At 35.0% G+C, this 21,827-nt stretch overlaps 1 protein-coding gene across 5 annotated transcripts in view; it reads left to right on the top strand.

Annotated features, from left to right (window-relative positions):
• Window positions 1-21,827, top strand: part of SEC22A (SEC22 homolog A, vesicle trafficking protein) — a 73,118-nt gene that overhangs the window by 8,948 nt on the left and 42,343 nt on the right. For all 5 annotated transcript variants that reach the window (XM_004745440.3, XM_004745442.3, XM_004745439.3 and 2 more), the window contains 2 exons: window positions 9,308-9,471; window positions 10,810-11,004. In XM_004745440.3, coding sequence (XP_004745497.1) covers window positions 9,308-9,471; window positions 10,810-11,004 — 359 coding nt within the window. The remainder of the gene's footprint in view (window positions 1-9,307; window positions 9,472-10,809; window positions 11,005-21,827) is intronic.

Here is a 21,827-nt window from a genome sequence, read left to right as displayed (position 1 = left end):
GGAGATATGTGTTTCATTGATAAAAATCAAGAGTTCTGTTTGAACATGTTAAGTCTGAGATGCACATTAGACATTTAGGAGGCACAGTCAGGTGGGCAGCTGGATGTGTAAGTCTGGAGACTAGTGGAAAAGGACCAATACTGAGATATAGATTTGGGGGTCAGCCTTATAGTTTATAATTGAAACTATGGGAAAAGATAAGGACTCCCCCTCCCCTGGAGAGCATATGCATAAAACAATTAACTTTTGAGCAGTTTGACATAGATTTTGCATACAGAAGGATATATGAGGACAAGATTCAGAAGGGATATAATTAGGAGAAGGGCTTCGTTATTGGGATGATACATGAGCCATGTCCTGAAGAATTCATAAGATTTGGCTAAGACAGAGGAGAGAGCATTCCAATTTTAGAGAGGAGAGGCAGAATTATTAAAGAATGACTTGGCCTTGGGGGTGTATTCACCTGTTTGGCCTGGTATAGTGAATGGTGATTTAGGGATAGTTATGGAAATGTGAGATAAATAGTGTGGGGCCTGATCCTGGGTTTCTCGGCAAGTTCCGACTTAGTGATGTCACTATGATGTAATAGGTTATAAGAAGCTGTTACTGCAGGTTTGAGAGAAGTGACTTGCTAAAAAACAATGCTGAGGCAGTGAAATGTAAGATGGAATGGAAAGTCTGAGAGAGATTAACTTATAATTAGGGCCTGACCTAATAAGATGCAAAAGAAAATGCCGGTCACAAAGACACGTCAAAAGAAGGAGTAGGTAAGCCTGGTAAGATGGAATGCCAGAGATGAAGAGATGGAATACCGGAGATGACTGAAGCCTTGGAATTGGACAGAATGAGCTTTTTGGGAAGGGTTGCTTATGGGAGTGAGGAAGAAGAGATAGATAACTAAGCACTATTTTGAGTATTTTACTTGAGCTTGTGACTAGGCAGCCCACTTGAGCTGGGTTAGAGATTTTGGAATCATTCACATAGAAGTTGAAGCTCTGAGAGTAGAAATGCCCACTGAGTTTCTGAGAGGCCCAAATAGAACCTTAGGGAAATGTCCATAATTACTTAGATCAGCGAGGTAATGGTAAGGTAGTGAGCTTTTATCTTAAACTGGGCTCTTAAAGGGTTTAACTGGGATATGTAGGGGTATGATGGTTAAAATATATCTAAAATAATGTCTAACCTATTTCTGTTTTATGGAGAAAAACTTGTAAATTTTAATATTCCATTTAATAGGCACTTTTAGAACCCTTGGTCATTATTCTGAGTATCAGTTGCTATTGTATGGTACTGTAGACCTTTATGTCAACATTACAGAAGATTGTTTAAACATATATTAATTCTGATGGATATTCTGGACTTGAAAGAACAAATTTTTTTGCAAATATTTTTCTTCCTCTCTCTTATTTTCTTAAGAGTATCATGTAGTAAGATTTTAACACACTTCCAATTCTGTTTAATTGGTTTTAATTCTAGATTATGTATTATTTCTTTATACCCCATCTTATTCCACAAATGATGTGAGGCAATTAGAAAAAAAAAAAGAGCACAGGAAAGAGAATCAAATGAAAGTAGAGATAGAGATAGGAGAATAATAAACTGAAGTAACATTTCCTTCTGGATATACAGACTACATAGTCCACATTCATTTGTTGGAAAAGGACTTGGCAGTGTTGCTCTGAGCATCTTCATGGCCAAAACAAAGGAAGATAATGAATCATTCACCAGGACTCGGTGTTCATTGGATACAAACTTTGCTCTTCATGTTCTTGAGACCTGATATACTTAAAGAGGGACAGCATTTGGGTAGCATTCTTCCAACAGCCATAACAATGAGCTTTTTATTATTTTTCTTATAATATTCCCTAGTATAAGCAAATGACATGATACAAAAAAGCAATTTTATGAGACAAGTTTAGGAGTGTGATGAATCAGCAGTGGTTTGATCTAGCCTGATCTAAGAATACAATTTAGAAATGTCTAAAGGAATAAATAGATTACATGGCCTTTGGAACCACACATAGAAAAGCCTCTATGGATGTTATTTTTGTAACGAAGTTTTTAAAAAGGTTTGAACAAGAGAAGTTTCAGTTCTAGTTCCGGACAAGAACCTGGACTTTATTTGTTTACTATCATTGATTAGAGGACTTGTTGATTGTTTCCTATTTTATTGAGGTTTTCATGTTGTTTGACAATACATTTAGACTGAATTATAAAGTCACCATAAAATTGGGAGTTTATATGTTACCTGAGTTATTTAAAGTTCTCTTGTGACACCTATTTTTCTAGCTGTCCATATGCTTGCCAGATAAAACTCACAGATTTGCAGGCGTAGCATCATAGCACAGTCTGGAACTGGCACCAGGCTGCCTGTCTGCCTTGTTGAAGCCTGGCTTAGAGCCTCCTTCTTTTGAGTCACCTTCTTCCTTGCTATTACTGTTTCATTTCTCTTATGATCACACTCCTTACACAGATTGCCTATAGAACTTGTTTTTTGTTTTATCATTTATATTTTTCTTATTTTACATTTAATTTTAAATTTTTGTATCCTTTCTCTATAGTTAAGTCACTGAGATACTTGATCTGTTCTGGCTTATAAATGATTCCTCATCTCTTAACTTTGTGGATTTCAAATTTCTGTAAAAATTCAGGTGTTCTTTGCAGAATACCCCTGAGAACCAAAACAGAGTAGCTAGGTGTGTAGTTATATGCTAAATCAGATGGTACCTCACAGTGGATTCTAGTTGAATAGGTAGAGTTTGAGAAAAAAAATTGGAATAATGTTTTAAAATTAAGAAAACTCTGGGGTGCCTGGGTGGCTCAGTTGGTTAAAGTGTCTAGATCTTGGTTCCAGCTCAGGTCATGATCTCGCCAGTTGTGGGATTGAGCCCCACATCAGGCTTTGTGCTCAGCAGGCAGTCTGTTTGAGATTCTCTTCCTCTGCTCTTCCCCCTGCTCCTGCATGCACACTCTTACTATCTCTCTCAAATAAATAAATCTTTAAAAAAATATTTTTAGAAAACTAGAAAAATAAAATTGGGAAAATTAGTTTAATCCCCCCAGCCCCCACATGTGTTGATGTACTTCATCAGATTGTAGTGGCTGAATACTTGAATTTGGCTAATGGAGCCCATTCTGTGGAGCTTAGGCTGGCACAATGCCTTGCACAGAAGATACTAACTGCTAAATGAGGGATGGCTGTTTTGGGAGTATGGTAGTGTTCAGAGTAGCATGGAGTTACGTCTTCATTTTCAGTTTGGGTGTTTGGGGGGTGCATAATCTAGTTTTGTGATTTCTTCTCTTCTTATACTTGAATCCTTGAACAACATGGGTTTAAACCACATGGGTCCATTTATAAGATAATTCTTTTCAGTAAATATAGTGTAATACTATAAGTGTATTTTCTCCTTATGATTTTTTAAATAACATTTTCTTTTCCTTAGCTTACTTAGTTGTATGAATACAGTATATAATATACAAAATAATTGTTGATTGTGTTATTGGTAAGGCTTTCAGTCAACAGTAGGCTATTAGTCAAGTTTTTGGGAAGTCAAAAGTTATGCTGATTTTTGACTGTGCAGGATACTCACATCCCTAACCACATTATTGTTTAAGGGTCAACTGTCATAGTGATGGTACAGTTCTCTCTAGGTAAAGCTTTAAGGAATTTATCTGTTTCATAAGTTGAAGAATACTTTCCTTAAATTGTCATAAATGTTTAATATATAAACATGTCAGAGCTTAGGAAACAATGATGACTAAAGCAATATTTATGAACCATATGAAATTAAGTTGTGTCCTATGAGAAAAGATGTGTGAGGATTACTACTGTCCGTGATAAAAGGACAATAGACATACCTAACATATATATATAGCCATCTGTAGCTGAGTAATTCTGCATGGCATCTGAGATCATCTCTGTCTTTAAGGTAGGGGAATGTTGAAAACTCACTGACTTCAACCCTAAAGCCTTCTGGAAGAGGAGATAAAGTTGTATTCTGTTCTGTAAAATTTAGTCAAGTATTTATTGAGCTTCTGCTTTATGTAGGTACTTTTGTGTAGATACTGCTGGGCTGTATAATTATATGTACACAATATACTCAACAAATTAGTATATAAATAGGTGAAGGAATGATGTAATCTTTGTACTCATTTATTCACTAATTTATTGAGCGTTTATTTTATACTAGACACCAACTATTCTGGTTGCTAAGAATACAGTGGTAAGCTGTGTAGAAATTATCTCTGCTCCAATGGAGCCTATAGGTATTAGTGAAAGACATTAGAACAAATAAACATAAATATATAATTACAAATTGGCTTAATTATATGAAGAAAAATAGCAACCACTGTGATATAACAACCATAAGGGTGGGATCAATTTTTATTTTATTTCTTTTACTATTTATTTATTTATTTATTTATTTTAGAGAAAGTATGAGCAAGTAGGGGGTGGGGCAAAGGGAGAAGGATTGAATCTCAAGCAGACTCCCCACTGGTCATGGAGCCTGACGCAGGGCTCAGTTCTGCAGCCCTTGAGATCATAACCTGAGCCAAAGTCATGAGTCTGATGCTCAGTGTACTGAGCCACCCAGGTGCCCCGGAGCGGGATCCATTTAGATTGTGTGCTCTGGGAGGAACTTTAACTCCAAGAAGGATGAATAGGATTAGCCAGATCAGAATTAGAGCATGGTAGAGATGGGTTTGGGTTGGAGCATTGCAAGTGAGGAAGACTGAATTCGTGAAGTTTCTCAGATTGGAAGTTGGAGGACTGGGAGTACATTGGTATCCTTCGGATCTGAAATAACACTAGTGTGGCTAGAATGCAGAGAGGGAGGAGTAGAGTTGCACAAGAAGTAGAGGAGTTGGCAGAGCTTCTTGAATATCCTGATACAAGGTCCCAAATCCTGAGGCTTCATTACTGTTAATTAGAAGGAAAATATAGAGACTGATTTGTGGCTTGAAAAAGTGGGGGGAAACTGTTGATGAATTAGCACATAATTGGTTTATCTAGATCATGGGGAAGTTGAGTGTTATGTTGGGAAAGAATGTGGGCTTTGAAGTTAGAACTAAGTTTGACCCTGCTCTGCTTCGTAATGGTGTTTGTGGCCCTGGTAAGCTACTGAACATCCCTGAGCCTCCCTTCTGTCATCTGTAAAATGGAGATAGTAGTGCCCTTTTATCGTGAGAATGAAATTAAATAAAATATATACACAAAGCACTTAGCAGAGGGTTTCATTCAAACTAAATGGTCAGTAAACTGTACCTGCTGCTGTTACTCCTCCTCCTCGTCAAGGCAGAAGGACAGCAGCCAGATTGTCTGTGAAAGGTGAGCTAAATGAATCTAATGGACAGGCTAATAATGCATGCACAAACCGGCATGCCTGTAGTGACTTTAGACTATTTCATATGAGGAATTCTCCGTGAAAGGATGGGAGTCTTTGAGTTTGTTCTTGTGATAGTTGAAAGCCAGAAGTTTTTTGATAACAGAAGGCTTGTATGTACTGTGGAAAACTGGCTTTGCATTTCAAAGAAAGACAATAGCATAAGACTAAATTCACTATGAAAAGCCATAATATTATAGAGTACTTTATGGCCTTTTCAGAGAATATCACATAATTATAGTAAACTAAAGTCTTTGAAAGAAAGACTCTCTGAAAATGCTGACATATAATCTTAAAAACACAGGCTTCTCTTTATTTCACAAATAATTCTCTAGTTAACTAAGTGCAAGCAAGAGAAACTGGGATAAACTGTCGTGTATGTGTCTGTGGTTCACTTTATATTAATATGGAAATACAAATAACACAAAAACTTGTCCGAGTTCAAAAGCTTCTGTCATATTTTTAGAGGATAATAAAACAATTCCTAGGTAGCTACTTGGGTGTTTGGAGTGTAAGGTAAGCAGTCACCAATTGTTTTATCCCCCAGGTTACTCGGGGGGTATGTTTGAATGCTAATGACATGTCAAAGAATTTTTGTAATAATAGTGAAGATTTTTTGGGAAGAGAAAATTGCCTGAGAAAAACAAACATACTTTGCCCTTTGATTTAGTTATTAATTTCATAGAAAAATGCAATATGTATGGCTAAACTTTTTTGACTGTGATTCATAAGAAGAGATATATATATTTTTTAAATTTTTAAAAAAGATTTTATTTATTTTTCAGAGAGAGAGAGAGAGAATAAGCAGGGGGAGCTGCAGGCAGAAGGAGAAGCGGTTCCCCGCTAAGCAAGGAGTCTGACATGGGACTCGATCCCAGGACTCCAACTGAGCCACCAAGGCTTCCCAAGAGATACATTTTAGTTTGTAAACATTATTATACAACTAGGAAACTAAAAAGTTTTATGAAACGATATACATTCTAATATTTTATGTTCTATTTCAATTTTTAAGAAAATGCTTTATGTAGTTTATACTAATCTTATGACCTAATAGGTCACAAGTTGCAATTTGAAAAACATTGCATCAAATGACTGTATTAAGTGAACTTCAGAAAGAATTCCAGGTTATTCCAGCAGCCGTAAAACCAGCACAATTTTTCTGGTAGTATATTCCACACCATTAATAATAGGTGATCAATAGGTGCCAACCCCATATCATTTGGCTGCATTGGATGGTCTTTTTTTTTTTTTTTTTAAAGATTTTATTTATTCATCAGAGAGAGAGAGGGGGAGAGAGCAAGCACAGGCAGACAGAATGGCAGGCAGAGGCAGAGGGAGAAGCAGGCTCCCTGCTGAGCAAGGAGCCCGACGTGGGACTCGATCCCAGGATGCTGGGATCATGACCCGAGCCGAAGGCAGCCGCTCAACCAACTGAGCCACCCAGGAAAGAGAGAAAAAAGAAAGGAAGGGAGGCATCCATGAACTCTCACTGAAGGATACATAAGAATTTAATAATAACATGAGTTGGGGTGCATGGCTGGCTTGGTCAGTGGAGTATATGGTTCTTAATCTTGGGGTTGTCATGTTGGATGTGGAGATCATTTGAAAAAAAAAAACAAAAACAACAACATGAGTTGCTTGAGGGACAGAGAATTGAGTAGCTTTGGGTGGAGGTAGTGATTTTCGTTGTTTTTAAAATTTGAACCATGTGAATATATTCTACATATTTAAAATAATAAATTCTACGTCTACATTATTAGAGAAAAAAGAAGGCAGGGGAATCCATTTTGGATCTGGGTTTGTTCAGTAAAGATTGCTGTGCTAGATTAGCAGTGTCTTTCACAGGAGTGAGAGATAATAACTTTTGTCCTCTGTTTGCTGCCCCTGATCTAGATGATCTACATTGACAGTTCTATAAAAGAATGTTTAGAGGATTCACTAAGAAGGGTTAATTTGGTCCCATTCCCTGCTTATTTTAAGGGGTTATACACTTTAGAATTTTTTTTTTTCAAGAGAACATGGCTAATTTGAACAGTTCAGTGCTTAATTAGAAGTTTAAAAATTTTTTTAACTTGTTATTTAGAAATAATTTCAAACTTAGAGAAAAATTATGTAAATAAGAATGATAATACATAATACCTATTCCCAGAGTCACACCTTTTGTTAACATTTTACCCCATTTAGTTTATCATTTTTATCTTCCTGCCTATCTGATTTATTTTTGTCTGAATCATTTGAGAGAAGCTTAAAATACCATGCCCCTTTATTCCTTACAACTTTGAGGTGTATTTTCTAAGATTAAGGGTATTCTCTTAACAATGGAACAGATACCAGCTCTAGTAATATTGATATCCTACTTGAATCTGCTGCCTGTTTTCCATTTTTGTCAGTTGACCCAGAGATGTCCTTTAATAGCATTTTCCCCTTCTCTGGCTCAGGATCCAAATCAGGTTTAGGTATTGCATTTAGTTTTGTCTCTTTAGCTTCCTTTGATCAGAAACATTTTACAACCTTTATTTCTTCTTTACAGCATTAAGATTTTTTTAATATAGCCCCCCCACACTTTTAAAAAATAGAATGTTGATCATTTTGATATTCTTTTAGGATTAGAATCAGATTATGCATTCTTGGCTAGAATACTATATAATATATATATATATATATATTTATATATACAGATTATGCATTCTTGGCTATAATATATATACACACACACTATATAGCTGATATGTCTTTCTGAGGATATCACAACTGAAGGCACAGGAATTCCATCTACCCCTCATTAATGTTAGAATACTCAGTAGTCAAGATGTTATCTAGTTTCTGCTGTATAATAAATATTTTCCCTTTGTAACAAATAAGTAATGCATGGGAAGACATTCTTAAAACCATGCAAAATTTCCTGCTCCTCACCAAAATTTCCACCTGGATTTACCATTCATTGATTGTCCTTGCTTGATCCAGTCTTTACTGTGTTGGTTGCAAAAGTGCTGATTTTTCCAGTTAAGCACTACCTATACATTTACCAGTTGGAACTCAGCATTCTTTTGTAAGCAAGAGTTCTCCTTTCTATTCCACTTACTTGTTCTTATAAACTCCTCAATTACTCGTATTTAACCAGTGGTTCATACTTCCTTATTCTGTGAAATAGAGGATTTATTTCTGGAATTAGTGGATGACGTCAGGAGGTCAGTGACCAACCTGAAATTGTGTGGCAGGTTGTGTGTGTGGACAGTTTTCTGAGGAGGGTGTCCATAATTTTAACCAGAATCTCTAAAGAGTTTTGTTTTTGTTTTTGTTTTTTAAGATTTTATTTATTTATTTGACAGACAGAGGTAGCAAATAGGCAGAGAGGCAGGCAGAGAGAGAGGAGGAAGCAGGCTCCCCACGAGCATAGAGCCTGATGCAGGACTCGATCCCAGGACCCTGGGATCATGACCTGAGCTGAAGGCAGAGACTTTAACCCACTGAACCACCCAGGTGCCCCAAGAGTTCTTGATTCAAACAGGATTAAGTCCCACTAGGTTGAATAGTTAAATGTTAAGCTCTCTGTAATTCTTATATATTGTGTATTCCTTTTTAAAAATTTATTATTTTTATTAACATATATTATTTGCCCCAGGGGTATGTTTGTATATTCTTTGCCGGTTTTCTACCCCAAGTGATAAATAACTGAAGTGTTAGAGTGGTAGTATGTGTCCTTCTGTCGGTACATTCCAATTTTTTATCTGCTGTTTTTAACTGCAACTGAAAGTAGTATTATATTTTGGTTTCCTTATTTTTTTTGCTGGAATATATAATAAATGTTAATATCTTCATTTCCACTGTAGCAGCAATTTATGGTGTATAGAACCAGTCTTTTGAAGCAATAAATTACCTTGATTTAATTTGAAACTTTAACATGAATGTTTTTTACACTGTAGTTTTATTAGCTCTTTGGGAGTGAGCTACATGATGTTGTGCACTGAAAATTACCCAAATGTTCTGGCCTTCTCTTTCCTGGATGAGCTTCAGAAGGAGTTCATTACTACTTATAACATGATGAAGACAAATACTGCTGTCAGACCATACTGTTTCATTGAATTTGGTAAGGGCCTGATTTTTTTCCTTTTCATTATCCTGTCTCTATCCAATCGTAAATGATTTTTCATATAATACTGGGGGCTAGGGGAAAAACTCAGAAAATTCTGCTACCTTGCTTTTGATAGAATAACTTGACAAATGGTCAGTAAATTATGGCAACTTCTTTTGGCCCATTTGAAAAAAATTGTGTTTGGGCTGTGGAGGGGATTGTGATTATTGGCACAAAGAATTAATCCGAGAGGACAGTCTCTCAATGAGAAATTTATAAGCCAGAGATTCAGAGTTCTGTGTTTATGTGATAATCTTTTATAGTCTGCTTAATGTAGAACGAAGGTTGGCAAACATTTGCTGGAAAGTACCAGTTAGTACATATTTTAAGCTTTAGGGACCATATGGTCTCTGTCACAACTACTCAGCCCTGCCACTGTGGCTTGAAAGCAGCCATAGGCAATATATAAATGAATGAGTATAGTTATAGTCCAATAAAACTTTATTTACATAAGCAGTCAGCAGGCTCACTTTGGCTTCTGGGCATTAGTTTGCTTGACTCCTGGTGTATGAGGAGAAAAACGTAAAACCGAGTTGTAAATAATGAAAGGAAAATCGGAAGATATTTAGAAAATGTCTTTTATTGATTCCACTAAATTCATTGTTTAAAACATACATTCTAATGGTGAAAGCAATAAATATAACAGGTTTATAAGAATATGCAACTTACAGCATATGTTCTTATGTATTTACAAGACAATATTTTATGAGAGATGAAACCGTATAAAAATTAAGACTTTGGTTTAAAATTAAAGCTGCTTTATTTGGTTTGTTTTTTTATTTAAAGTAATTCCTTGAAGGGAATATTATAGTAGAAAGTCTCACAGCCATGAAGTGTTAAATCCGTATTTTATTTATAATTATTTCTAGAATATAATTTCTGGAGTAAAACACTGATGACTCCATGATATATAAACTATTAAACACAAATAATATTTGAATATTCCATGACACATTGCATGACACATTGAGTAGCTTTTTTTTTTTTTTTTTAAGATTTTATTTATTTGAGAGAGAGAGATAGTGAGAGAGAACATGAGAGGCGAGAAGGTCAGAGGGGGAAGCACACTGCCTGTGGAGATGGGAGCCCCATATGGGACTCGATCCTGGGACTCCAGGATTGTGACCTGAGCTGAAGGCAGTTGCTTAACCAACTGAGCCACCCAGGCGCCCCAGATTTAGTAATTTTGGACAAAAAATAAAACTGTTGATCTGCAGAATTTATTCTATAAACATCACACTCTCAAATTAATTAACAAATGACTGCAAGGAAATTTATTTTTATTTTGCATAGATAACTTCATTCAGAGGACCAAGCAGCGATATAATAATCCCAGGTCTCTTTCAACAAAGATAAATCTGTCTGACATGCAGATGGAAATCAAGCTGAGGCCCCCTTATCAAATTTCCATGTGTGAACTGGGGTCGGCCAATGGAGTCACATCTGCATTTGCTATTGACTATAAAGGTGGTGGTAAGATTTCTTCTGGTGAGTTATGGATCTCAGTTACAAACTATTTCATTAAAAAAAACTTTTGTAAGAACTGAGTAACTCTTGTAAATTAATTACTTTATTCTAATATTTTAAAGCAAGTACATGAGAGAATGTAGAAATTTAAAGTAATTCTCCCAGTAATTTATATGGTAATCTACCAGATATGTGACTAATCAGGAAAATCCTTTAAATAGTACTCTGAGAGGAACTCTGCTAGGGACATGGTTAAGAATTTTTCTTAATTGTTTCTTAAATATTTCTGTATAATGTGTTTTCAAGAAGTGAATAATAGTTAATTTGTAATATATATTTATGTACATGTAAGTGTTTTGCATTATATCAGAATGGCTACATTCAAGGCCAGGTTTCTTGATTATCACAGAAAATGGGATTATCTACCCAAACCTACCCTCCCAAACAAGAAATACCATACTCAACAGTTGTGACAATAGAGAACTTCTGTTTAAAAATGGAAACCTCATTATTGTATAAGGTAGCATATGCCATTGTTGAATTGCTTGTTTAAAAAATTCCATGTAATTCCAACTTGTTTGTTCTCTGACTTTTTCTCTGCTTGTCAGCTATGCCAGAATAGCACTTCAGAACTTTGAAATCAGCAGCTCTGTGTTCTTTCTATCCTATTACTCTGATCAATTGCAGATATAATCAGTTTCCTTAGCCTTTTGTTCTGTGACATTTTGAAACCCTCCCCATCCTGGAAGCTGCTTCTGTGTGTGCTTTAGTTTGTTAGTATTCTTCAAATGTGGCATTCAGGACTGAACACATTTCTTCAGTTGATTAATTCAAATTATAGGAGAAAGGGAGATGCAAATTTTAGTAAAATAATCCAGTCAATCAGGAAACAAACACGAAAACAGGCAAATACCAGTAACAAGCCCCAGGAGAGAGGAGGTGGATCAGTACTCATAGTTGTTATAATATGTTTTCTAAAATGTCCAATTTCCAACAAAAAATACAAGACGTGTAGAGGAAGGGGAAAGTATAATCCATATACGAATATATGAGGGGGGAAAAAAGCAGGCAATAGAAACTGCCTTTGAGAGTGATCAGATATCAGATTTAACAAAGACTTTGAAGTAGCCATTGTAACTATGTTCAGAGAACTAAACAAAACCATGATTAAAGAAGTAATGAAGGTATGGTGATGTTGTATCAAATAGACAATATCAATAAAGAGATAGAAATTATAAAGAAAAAGAACCAGCTGGAACTTCTGGAATTAAACCAATATACTTGAAATAAAAAATTTACTAGTAGGCTCAGAAGTAGAATTGAACTGACAGTAGAAAAAGTTAACAGATTTGAAGAGATCTTGCAATCCAAAGAACAGAGGAAAACGAAGGAAGAAGAATGAACAGAACCTCACAAAAATGTGGGGCACCTCACAAAAATGTGGGGCACATAAGCACACTTATGCATGATGGGAAAACCAGAAGGAGAGGAGAGAAGGAAAGGAGCAGAAAAAGTATTTGCAGCAATAATGGGTAAAAAGTTTCTGGATTTACTCAACAATATTACTCCTCCAGGAAGCTTATTGAGTTCCAAATAACCATGCAAGAGGTCCACAAATAGATGAATCATATTAAAAATCTGGAAGATCAAGAGAATGAGAAAATCTTGAAACAAGTGAGAGAAAAAAACAACTTGTCACTTATCAGGGAACCCCAGTAAGATTAACAGCTGACTTCTCAACAGAAACAGTGGCAATCAGGAAGCAGTGGGACAACATGTTCAAAATGCTCAAAGAAAGAAAAAAGTATCAGTCAAGAATCCTATATCCAGCACAGCTATCGTTCAAAAATAAGGTGAAATAAAGACATTTGCAGTTAGCAGAAGCTGAGAGAATTGTTGCTGGCAGACTCATATTACAAGAATTACTAAAGGAAATTCTTTAGGCTGACAAGTGATCTAGACAGTAATTTAAATCCACACCAACAAAATCAAAGAACAACAGTAAAGGTAATTATAAGACAGTCATTTTTTTCTTCTTTGTTTTGTTGACTGATATAAAAAGTAAGTATATAAAACTAATGTATTGTTGGCCTATAATGTATAGAAATGTAATACATATTTTTCATAACAGCACACAGGAGGTGGATGGGAGCAAAACTTCACTGGGCTAAAGAAATGACTCTAGATGATAATTTGAATCCACAGGAACAAATGAAGAAAGCTAGAAGTGATAAGAATTTATATTAATAAAACTTACAAAAATTGCTGTCCTCTTAGCTGCTCTAAAAGACATAAAATTATGTGAAGTAATGATTGTTAACAATGTATTTTGGGGTTTGTAATGTTTATAAATGTAATTTGTATACAACAATACCACAAAAAGGGAAGAAAAGGAATAGCACTTTATAGGAGTAATGTTCCTGTAGCTCTTTGGAATTAAGTTAGTATAAATATGAAGATATTTCTGGTAAGACGTATATGTGAAGTCCTAGAGTAGCCACTAAGTAAATCACTTAAAAAATGGTGAAAATCATTAAAGAAATTAAAGTGCTACAGTATAAAACATTTAATGCAATGATAGACTAAAGGAGAAATAGAGCAAAAAGGGGCATAACACATAAGAAAATAAGTAAAATGGTATATGTAGATCACTGTCAATAATTAATGAGATTGGATTTAAAAATGTGAGTGGATGAAACATTCCAATCAAAAGTTGAAAATTATAAAAGTGGATTAAAAAAATCAAAAGGTAGAAATAGATTGAAAGTTAAAGGGAAAAAAACATATAATGCAAATAGTAACTGAAAGAGAGGTGGAGTGGCTTTTTGATACTAGGCAAAATGGGTTTTAGGACAAAATTTGCTACTAGAGACAAAGAAGGACATTTTATAATTGATTAACATGTAACAATTATAAAAATATAGGTGCATTTGACAACAAAGCTCTCAAATACATGAAACAAAATCTACCAGAAATGACGGGAGACATAGACACTTAAACAGTAATGGTTGAAGACTGAATACCCAACTTTCAATGATGGATAGAATAGGCAAAGGATAAACAAGGGAACAGAAGATTTGAACAATGCCATAAACCAACTAAATCTAATAGCTATGGAATGCTCCAGTTAACATTAGAAAATATATTCTTAAGCATATGTGGAACATTCTCCTGTAGGGTAGACTTTATGCTAAGCCATTAAAATACAAAACCTTCATAAATTTAATAGGCTAACAATAATACAAAATATATTCTGTAACTGCAGTGAAATGAAATTAGATGTTAATAACAAAAGAATTTGCGAGACTCAAATATGTGGAAATTAAACAATACACTCCTAAATAATAAATGGGTCAAAGAAGAAATCAAAGGAGAATTTATACTGGGAGATGAATGAAGATGAAGACACAATATAACAAAATCTGAGATGCAGCTGAAGTTGTACTTAGAGGAAATTTTATTGCTAGGAATACCTTTTTTTTTTTTTTAAAGAAGATCTCAAATGAATAATGATCTGCCTAAAGATAATAGAAAAAAAAAGCAAATTAAACCTAAAATAAAGAGGAGGAAGGAAATAATTAAGATTATGAAATGAAAATTAAATAGAAAATAGAAAAATAGAGAAAAATCAATAAAACCAAAAACTGGTTCTTTGAAAAGATAAAATTAACAATCCTTTAGCTAGATTGACCAAGAAAAAAAAATTACTTGAGTCAGAAATGAAAGGACATTTCTACTGATCTTACAATACAAAATAAAGGATTTTAAAGGAACACTGAACAGTTGTGTGCTAATGAATTAAACAACTTTGATGAAATGGGCATATTCTTAGAGATACACTAATTACTAAAATGGATTCAAGAAGAAATAAATAAGCTGTATCCAAGAATAGGGATTAAATTACTAATAAGAAACTATGAGGTTGCTTGAGTGGTTCAGACAGTTAAAAATCTGCCTTCGGCTCAGGACAATATCTGGGTTCTTGGGATCAAGCCCTGCATTGGGCTCCATGCACAGACAAGAGCCTGCTTCTCCATCTCCCTCTGCTTTTTCCCTTACTTGTGTGTGCCCACTCTTCTCTGTCAAATTAAAAAAAAAAAAAAATTCCAGAAAGGAAATAGTAAAAAACAAAAAAGGGAGGAATGGGGAGAAAGAGAGAAACTACTGACAGGGGTTCCTGGCTGGCTAAATGGGTGAATGGGACTCTTTTGGGTGTAGAGATTACTTAAAAATAAAAATCTTTTAAAAAAGAAAAAGGAGAAAAAAAGAAACCATTGACAAAGAAAACCCTAGTTTGAAATGGCTTCACTGGAGAATTTTACCAGTTTAAGAATTAACCAATTCTTTAGAAACTCTTCCCCAAAAATGGAAGAGAGAGAAAACTTTTCAACCCATTCTTTGAGGCCAGTATTATCCTAATACAAAACTAGATAAAGACATCCAAAGAAAAGAAAACTACAGACTAATAATATATCATATGAATATGGACCACAGTCCTCAAAAAGCCAGCAGGCCAAATCCAGCCACATAAAAATTACTATATACTGTCACCAAGTGGGATTAATCCAGGAATGCAGGGTTGGTTTAACATCTGAAAATCAATTAATATATACAAAATCAACAGAATTAAAAAACAAAATCTCATGGTTATCTCAGTAGATAAAGAAAAAGCATTTTTAAAAAGTCCCAGCAGTCTTTCAATATTAAGTAAAAGCAGCAAACTAGGAATAGAAACTTGTTCGATGTGATCATCTGCAGAAAACCCAAGCTATACTCAGATGTAGTGGTGAAAGAGTGATGCTTTCTCCTAAGATCAGGAACAAGACAACAATGTCTGCTCTTAGTTGTTTGTTGTTGTTGTTGTTGTTGTTTTTTAAGATGTATTTATTTGAGAGAGCAAAAGCCAGTGTAGTTGGGGGCAGAGGGAGAGAGAAACTCAAGCAGACTCCTGATGAGTGTGAATCCCAAAACTGGGCTTGATACTTATGACTCTGAGATCAGACCCAAGCTGAAACCAAGAGTCAAATGCTTAACTGACTGCATCACCCAGGCACTCCTTGTTAGTTCTATTCAACATGGTATCTGAGGTTCTAGATAGGGCAGTTAAGCAAGGAAAAGGGAAAAAAAAAAGCATCTGATTGCAAAGGGAGAAGTAAAATAACTTCATATATAATATGATCTTAAATATAGAAAATCCTAGGGCGCCTGGGTGGTTCAGTGGGTTAAGCCACTGCCTTCGGCTCAGGTCATGATCCCAGAGTCCTGGGATCGAGTCCCGCATCAGGCTCTCTGCTCAGCAGGGAGCCTGCTTCCCTCTCTCTCTCTCTGCCTGCCTCTCTGTCTACTTGTGATCTCTCCCTGTCAAAGAAATAAATAAAATCTTTAAAAAAATATATAGAAAATCCTAAAGATTCCACTAAAAAACTATTAAAACCAATGTCTTTAACAAGGTTGTAGGATACAAGATCAATATACAAAAATCATTTATGTTCTATATACCAGTAATGACAATCTGAAAATGAAATTAAGAAAATCCTAGCAACTACTGGATGAAACAAGACAGATTATACTTTGTATTGTTTGCAATTTAAAAGAAAAAAAATTCCTTACAATGAAAACTACAAAACATAGAAAGAAATTTATAAAACCTAAATTAATGGCAAGTCGTTCAATGTTCATAGAAGACAATATTGTTAAAACTGGCTGTACTTCTCCAACTTACATATAGATTCAGCAAAATCTCTGAAAATTTCAGCTGTCTTTTTGGCAGAAATTGACAAGCTGATCCTAACATTTATTTGGAAATACCACAAGCCAAAATAGTCAAAATAATCTTGAAAAATAATAAAAATGAAGGATTCACACTTCTAAGCAGAAATGAACCCTTACTTTATAGTCAGTTTATTTTTTTTTTTTAAGATTTTATTTATTTACTTGGATGGGGGAGGGGCATAGGGAGAAGCAGACTCCCCACTGAACAGGAAACCCCAACTCAAGTTTCAGTCCCAGGACCCTGAGATCAGGACCTGAGCTGGAGGCAGAGACTTAACCAACTGAGCCACCCGGGCGCCCCCTTACTCTCCTCTTTATAGTCAGTTAATTTTTAATAGGGATGCCAAGAGAGTGGTGGAAGAATGGATTTTTCAACAAAAGATGATGGGACAAGTGGATATCCACATGCAAAAGAATGAAGTTGGACCCCTACCTTAAAAATTTAAAAAACTAAAAATGGATCAAAGACTTAAATTTAACCACTAAAACTATATGACTTTTAGAAGAAAACATAAGTGTAAATCTTTGTGACTTTGTATTAGACAGTGGTTTTTTAGACTTGACAGCAAAAACACAATGAAGAAAATAAATTAAAGTGGACTTCATCAAAGTTAAAAATTTTTTTAGGTGGGGCGCCTGGGTGGCTCAGTGGGTTAAAGCATCTGCTTTCAGCTCAGGTCATGATCCCAGGGTTCTGGGAATGAGCCCCGTCTTGGGTTGAGGAGTGCCTGGGTGGCTCAGTGGGTTAAAGTCTCTGCCTTCGGCTCAGGTCATGATCCCAGGGTCCTGGGATCGAGTCCTGCATCAGGCTCTCTGCTCATGGGGAGCCTGCTTCCCCCTCTCTTTCTCTGCCTGCCTCTCTGCCTACTTGTGATCTCTGTCAAATAAATAAATAAAATCTTAAAAAAATTTTTTTTTTTTTTTTAAAGTAGACTTCATGGTCAGTGTGGAGCCCAGTGCAGGGCTTGAACTCACAACCCTGAGACCAAGAGTCAGACACTTAATGCTTAACTGACTGAACCATCCAAACTCTCCCAAAGTTAAAAATTTTGTTCTTTAACAGACACTATCAATAAATTGAAGATAATTGAGAAAATCATGTATTTCCTAAGGGATTTGTATCCAGAATATGTAAGTAACAACAATAACAATAAAAAGATAATCAGTTTTTAAATGAGAAAAGAATTTGAATAGATACTTCTATGAAGAAAATGTGCAACTGGCTAATTAACACATGAAAAGATGCTCCACGTTATTAGTCATCATGGAATGGAAAGCAAAATGATAAGGAGATAGCACTTCACCCACTAGGATGGCTGTAGTTTAAAAAAATAGTAAAGTATTAGCAAAGATATGGAGAAATTGGAACCCTCCTATAATGCTGATAGTGTTGCAAAATGGTGAGCTGCTTTGGAAAATACCGTGGAAGTTCTTTAAAAAGGTAAATATAGTTACCACGTGACCTCACAATTCTCATCCTTGAAAATTGTGAGTTGAAAATGTAAGTCTGAATAAAAATCTGTACGTGAATATTTATAGCACTATGATTCATAGAAGCCAAGTTGAAATAATGCAAACATCCATCATCTGATGAATGAATTAACAAAATATGGTGTATACATGCAACTGAATATTAAGGAGTTAAAAAGGAATGAAGTATTGATGCATGATACAACATGGATGAACCTTAAAAACATTATGCTAAATGAGAGAAGCCAGATACAAAAGGCCATATATTTACAGTTTTATTTATACAAAGTGTTCAGAATAGGCAAACCCATAGAAACCGAAAGTAGCCTAATGGTTGACAGGAGCTGGAGAGGTACAGGGAACTAGGCAGTGACTACTAATATTTATGAGATTTCTTTTTGAGGTGATGAAGATTGTGGAATTAGATAATGATTGCACAATTCTATAAATATTAAAAATCTTTTTAATTATATACTTATATTTTTAGAGAATGTGCCTGTGTGTTTGCAAGTAAGAGCAGGGCAGAGGGAGAGAGAGAATCTTAAGCGGGCTCCATGCTCAGTACAGGGCCTGATACAGAATTTAAAATATAATCTTCCTGAAGTCTTTGGATATCCAACAAGATTAAGAATTACTGGGATCTAGAAAAGGATGGAGGCCTATGGAGATGAGCTTAATGTTTGGAGCTATTTTTTCTTTTGGGGCTTTTACCATACTGGAGGGAACAGTTGTGACAGCCACTCAAGACTAGGGAAACAGGGCTTAGAAAGTAGGGTCCACCAGGCCCCTACCCCAGCTTTGGGTTTGGGCTTTAGATGTTGGCACTCTAGGAATATATGTAGGCAGGAGTATGAAGTAGACAATCTTTTAGGAGGACTGCAGCTTAGTTTTGAATCATATTGGTTTCTAAAATTGGATTAAGTGAATTCCATGGTGCTATGCTCCAAATATACTGGCAGAAGCAAACAAACGTGTTTCCTAGAGGAAATAGTCACATAAGCTTCAAATTATATCTACAACAATATTTTGAAAATAGAATGTTTGGTAAACAGTGAAGTAACCAGGCATAAATCACCAGGCACTTGGATTACATGAACACAAACCATTACACACGCGCGCACACACACACACTCACACACACACACACACACACCCCTGGTTACACACACACAAACACACCTGGTCTCCTAGGAGTCATGAAAAAACACACACACACACACACACACACACACACTCACACACCCTGGTCTCCTAGGAGTCATGGAAGCCAGAAAACACACACACACACACACACACACACACACACACACACACACACACACCTGGTCTCCTAGGAGTCATGGAAGCCAGAAAACACACACACACACACACACACACACCCCTGGTCTCCTAGGAGTCATGGAAGCCAGAAAACACACACACACACACACACCCCTGGTCTCCTAGGAGTCATGGAAGCCAGAAGACCATTTAGGTATCTTCTGACGGTTAAAAGAAAATAACTACAAATGTGGATTCTGTGCTTAACAAAAATATACTGAAAAAATGAAATGGCAAGAGTGGCTATCCTTGTGGTGTTCCTTATCTTAGCAGGGAAAGCATTCAGTCTTTCACGGTTAAATATGATGTTAACTTAGGGTTTATGTAAATGCTTTTTTTAATCCAGTTGATAAAATGCCTTTATATTCCCAGTTTGATATATGGTTTGTATCAGAAATGATATTGTATCACTTTGTCTAAATTTATTTATTGAAATGATTGTATGATTTTTCTTTTTAAAGTCATTATTAGGTAAATTAATTGCTTTCCAAATGTTAAACCAACCTTGCATTTCTGTGATAAACCCCAGTTGGTTATAATATCCTTTTTTTTTATTGTGAAATTCAATTTGCTAACATTTAAAAATTTAAAAATTTAATATGTTTTCATGTGGGAATTGGTTTATAGTTTGTTTATAGTTTTCCTTTTTTGTAATGTTTTTGTCTGGTTTTGCTATCAGATTAACATTGGTCTCAGAGTAGATTGGGAGATATATTTCCTTTTCTTCCATTTTTTTGAAAATGTTTTTGTAGAATTTTTATTTCTTCTTTGTTCAGTATTTTGAAGCTTTTTGAGCATCTGGTTTTCTTTGTGGAAAGGCTTTTAACTACAAACCAATTCCTTTGATGAATGTTCAAGTTATCTGTTTCTTGAATGAGTTTTAGTAGTTTGATTTTTTTAAGGAATCTGATCATCTTGCCTAAGTTAATGAATTTTGAGGCATAAGTTAATACTCTCTTATCCCTGTAATATCTGTAGAATTGCAGTGATACAATCATTCTCATTTCTGATATTGGAAATTTTTGTCTTTTGCTTCTTTCTCCTGATCATTTTTATTAGAGCTTAGCGTTTTTATTGATTTTCTTAGAACCAGCTTTTGGTTTCATTGACCTTTTTTTGTGGTTTCTTTTTTAAATTTTATTGATTTGTGATCTGATTTGTACTACTTCTTGTCTTCTGCTCACTTATGGTTTAATTTATTCTTCTTTTTCTAGGTTCTTGAGGCAGAAGTTGAGGTTATTTTTTTAAAAAAGTGGAGGTTATTTTTTTATTTGAGATCTTCTTTTTAAATGGGCATTTAATAGTATATATTTTCCTATAAATATTGCATTAGCTACATTCATAAAGTTTAATATATTGTATTTTCACTTTCATACTATTTAAAATGCTTTTTAATTTCCCTTTTAGTTTCTTTTATGATCCATGGATTGTTTAGAAATGTGTTAAATAGTTTTAAGAATTTAGAGATTTTTCTAGATATCCTTCATTTCTTGATTTATAACTTAACCCATTTGTGTGATACCAAATTTTGTATGATTCTAATTCTTTTAAGTTTATTGAGACTTGTTTTACTCTCCCAGAATATGTTCTATCTTGGCCATTTTTCTGTGTTCTGTGTTGAAAAGAATGTGTATTCTATTATTGTAGGGTGGACCTCTATAAATGTCATTTAGATCAAGTTGGTTGATAATGTTCAAATCTTTCATATCCTTTCTGATTTTCTGTAGACTCTCAGTTATTGAGAAGGTAGTGGTGAACTCTGACTGTATTTGTGAATTTGTATCTTTCTCCTTTTATGTCTCTGTCAGTTTTTGTTTTAAATATTTTAAAGCTTGTTAAATATTTAGGATTGTTTTGTTCTCTTGATGCATGGACTCCTTTTCATTTTGAAATGACCTTCTTTATACCTAATAATATTCGTAGTTCTGCAATCTACTTTATTAATGCAGTCACTCTAACTTTTTCAAGTAGTATTGTAATAGTGTGTCTTTTTCTGTCTTTTTTCTTTTAATATTTCTGTGTCTTTCTATTTATAGTGGTTGCTTTTTAGGTATTATTTAGTTGAGTCTGTTGGGGAAAAAAATCCAGTTTGACAGTATCTGCCTTTTCATTTAGGTGTTTAGGCAGTTAGGCCACTTACATTTAATGTGTTTATTAATGTGGTTGGGCTTTTTTTTTTTTTTTAAAGATTTTATTATTTATTTGTGAGAGAGAGCGAGAGAGTAAAGAGTGAGCACAGGCAGGCAGAATGGCAGGCACAGGCAGAGGGAGAAGCAGGCTTC

Source organism: Mustela putorius, unplaced genomic scaffold (genome assembly GCF_011764305.1).
Source record: "Mustela putorius furo isolate JIRA1106 unplaced genomic scaffold, ASM1176430v1.1 tig00003834_pilon_pilon_pilon, whole genome shotgun sequence".
Classification (NCBI taxonomy): Eukaryota; Metazoa; Chordata; class Mammalia; order Carnivora; family Mustelidae; genus Mustela; species Mustela putorius.
This window is presented reverse-complemented; position numbering and strand designations above follow the sequence as displayed.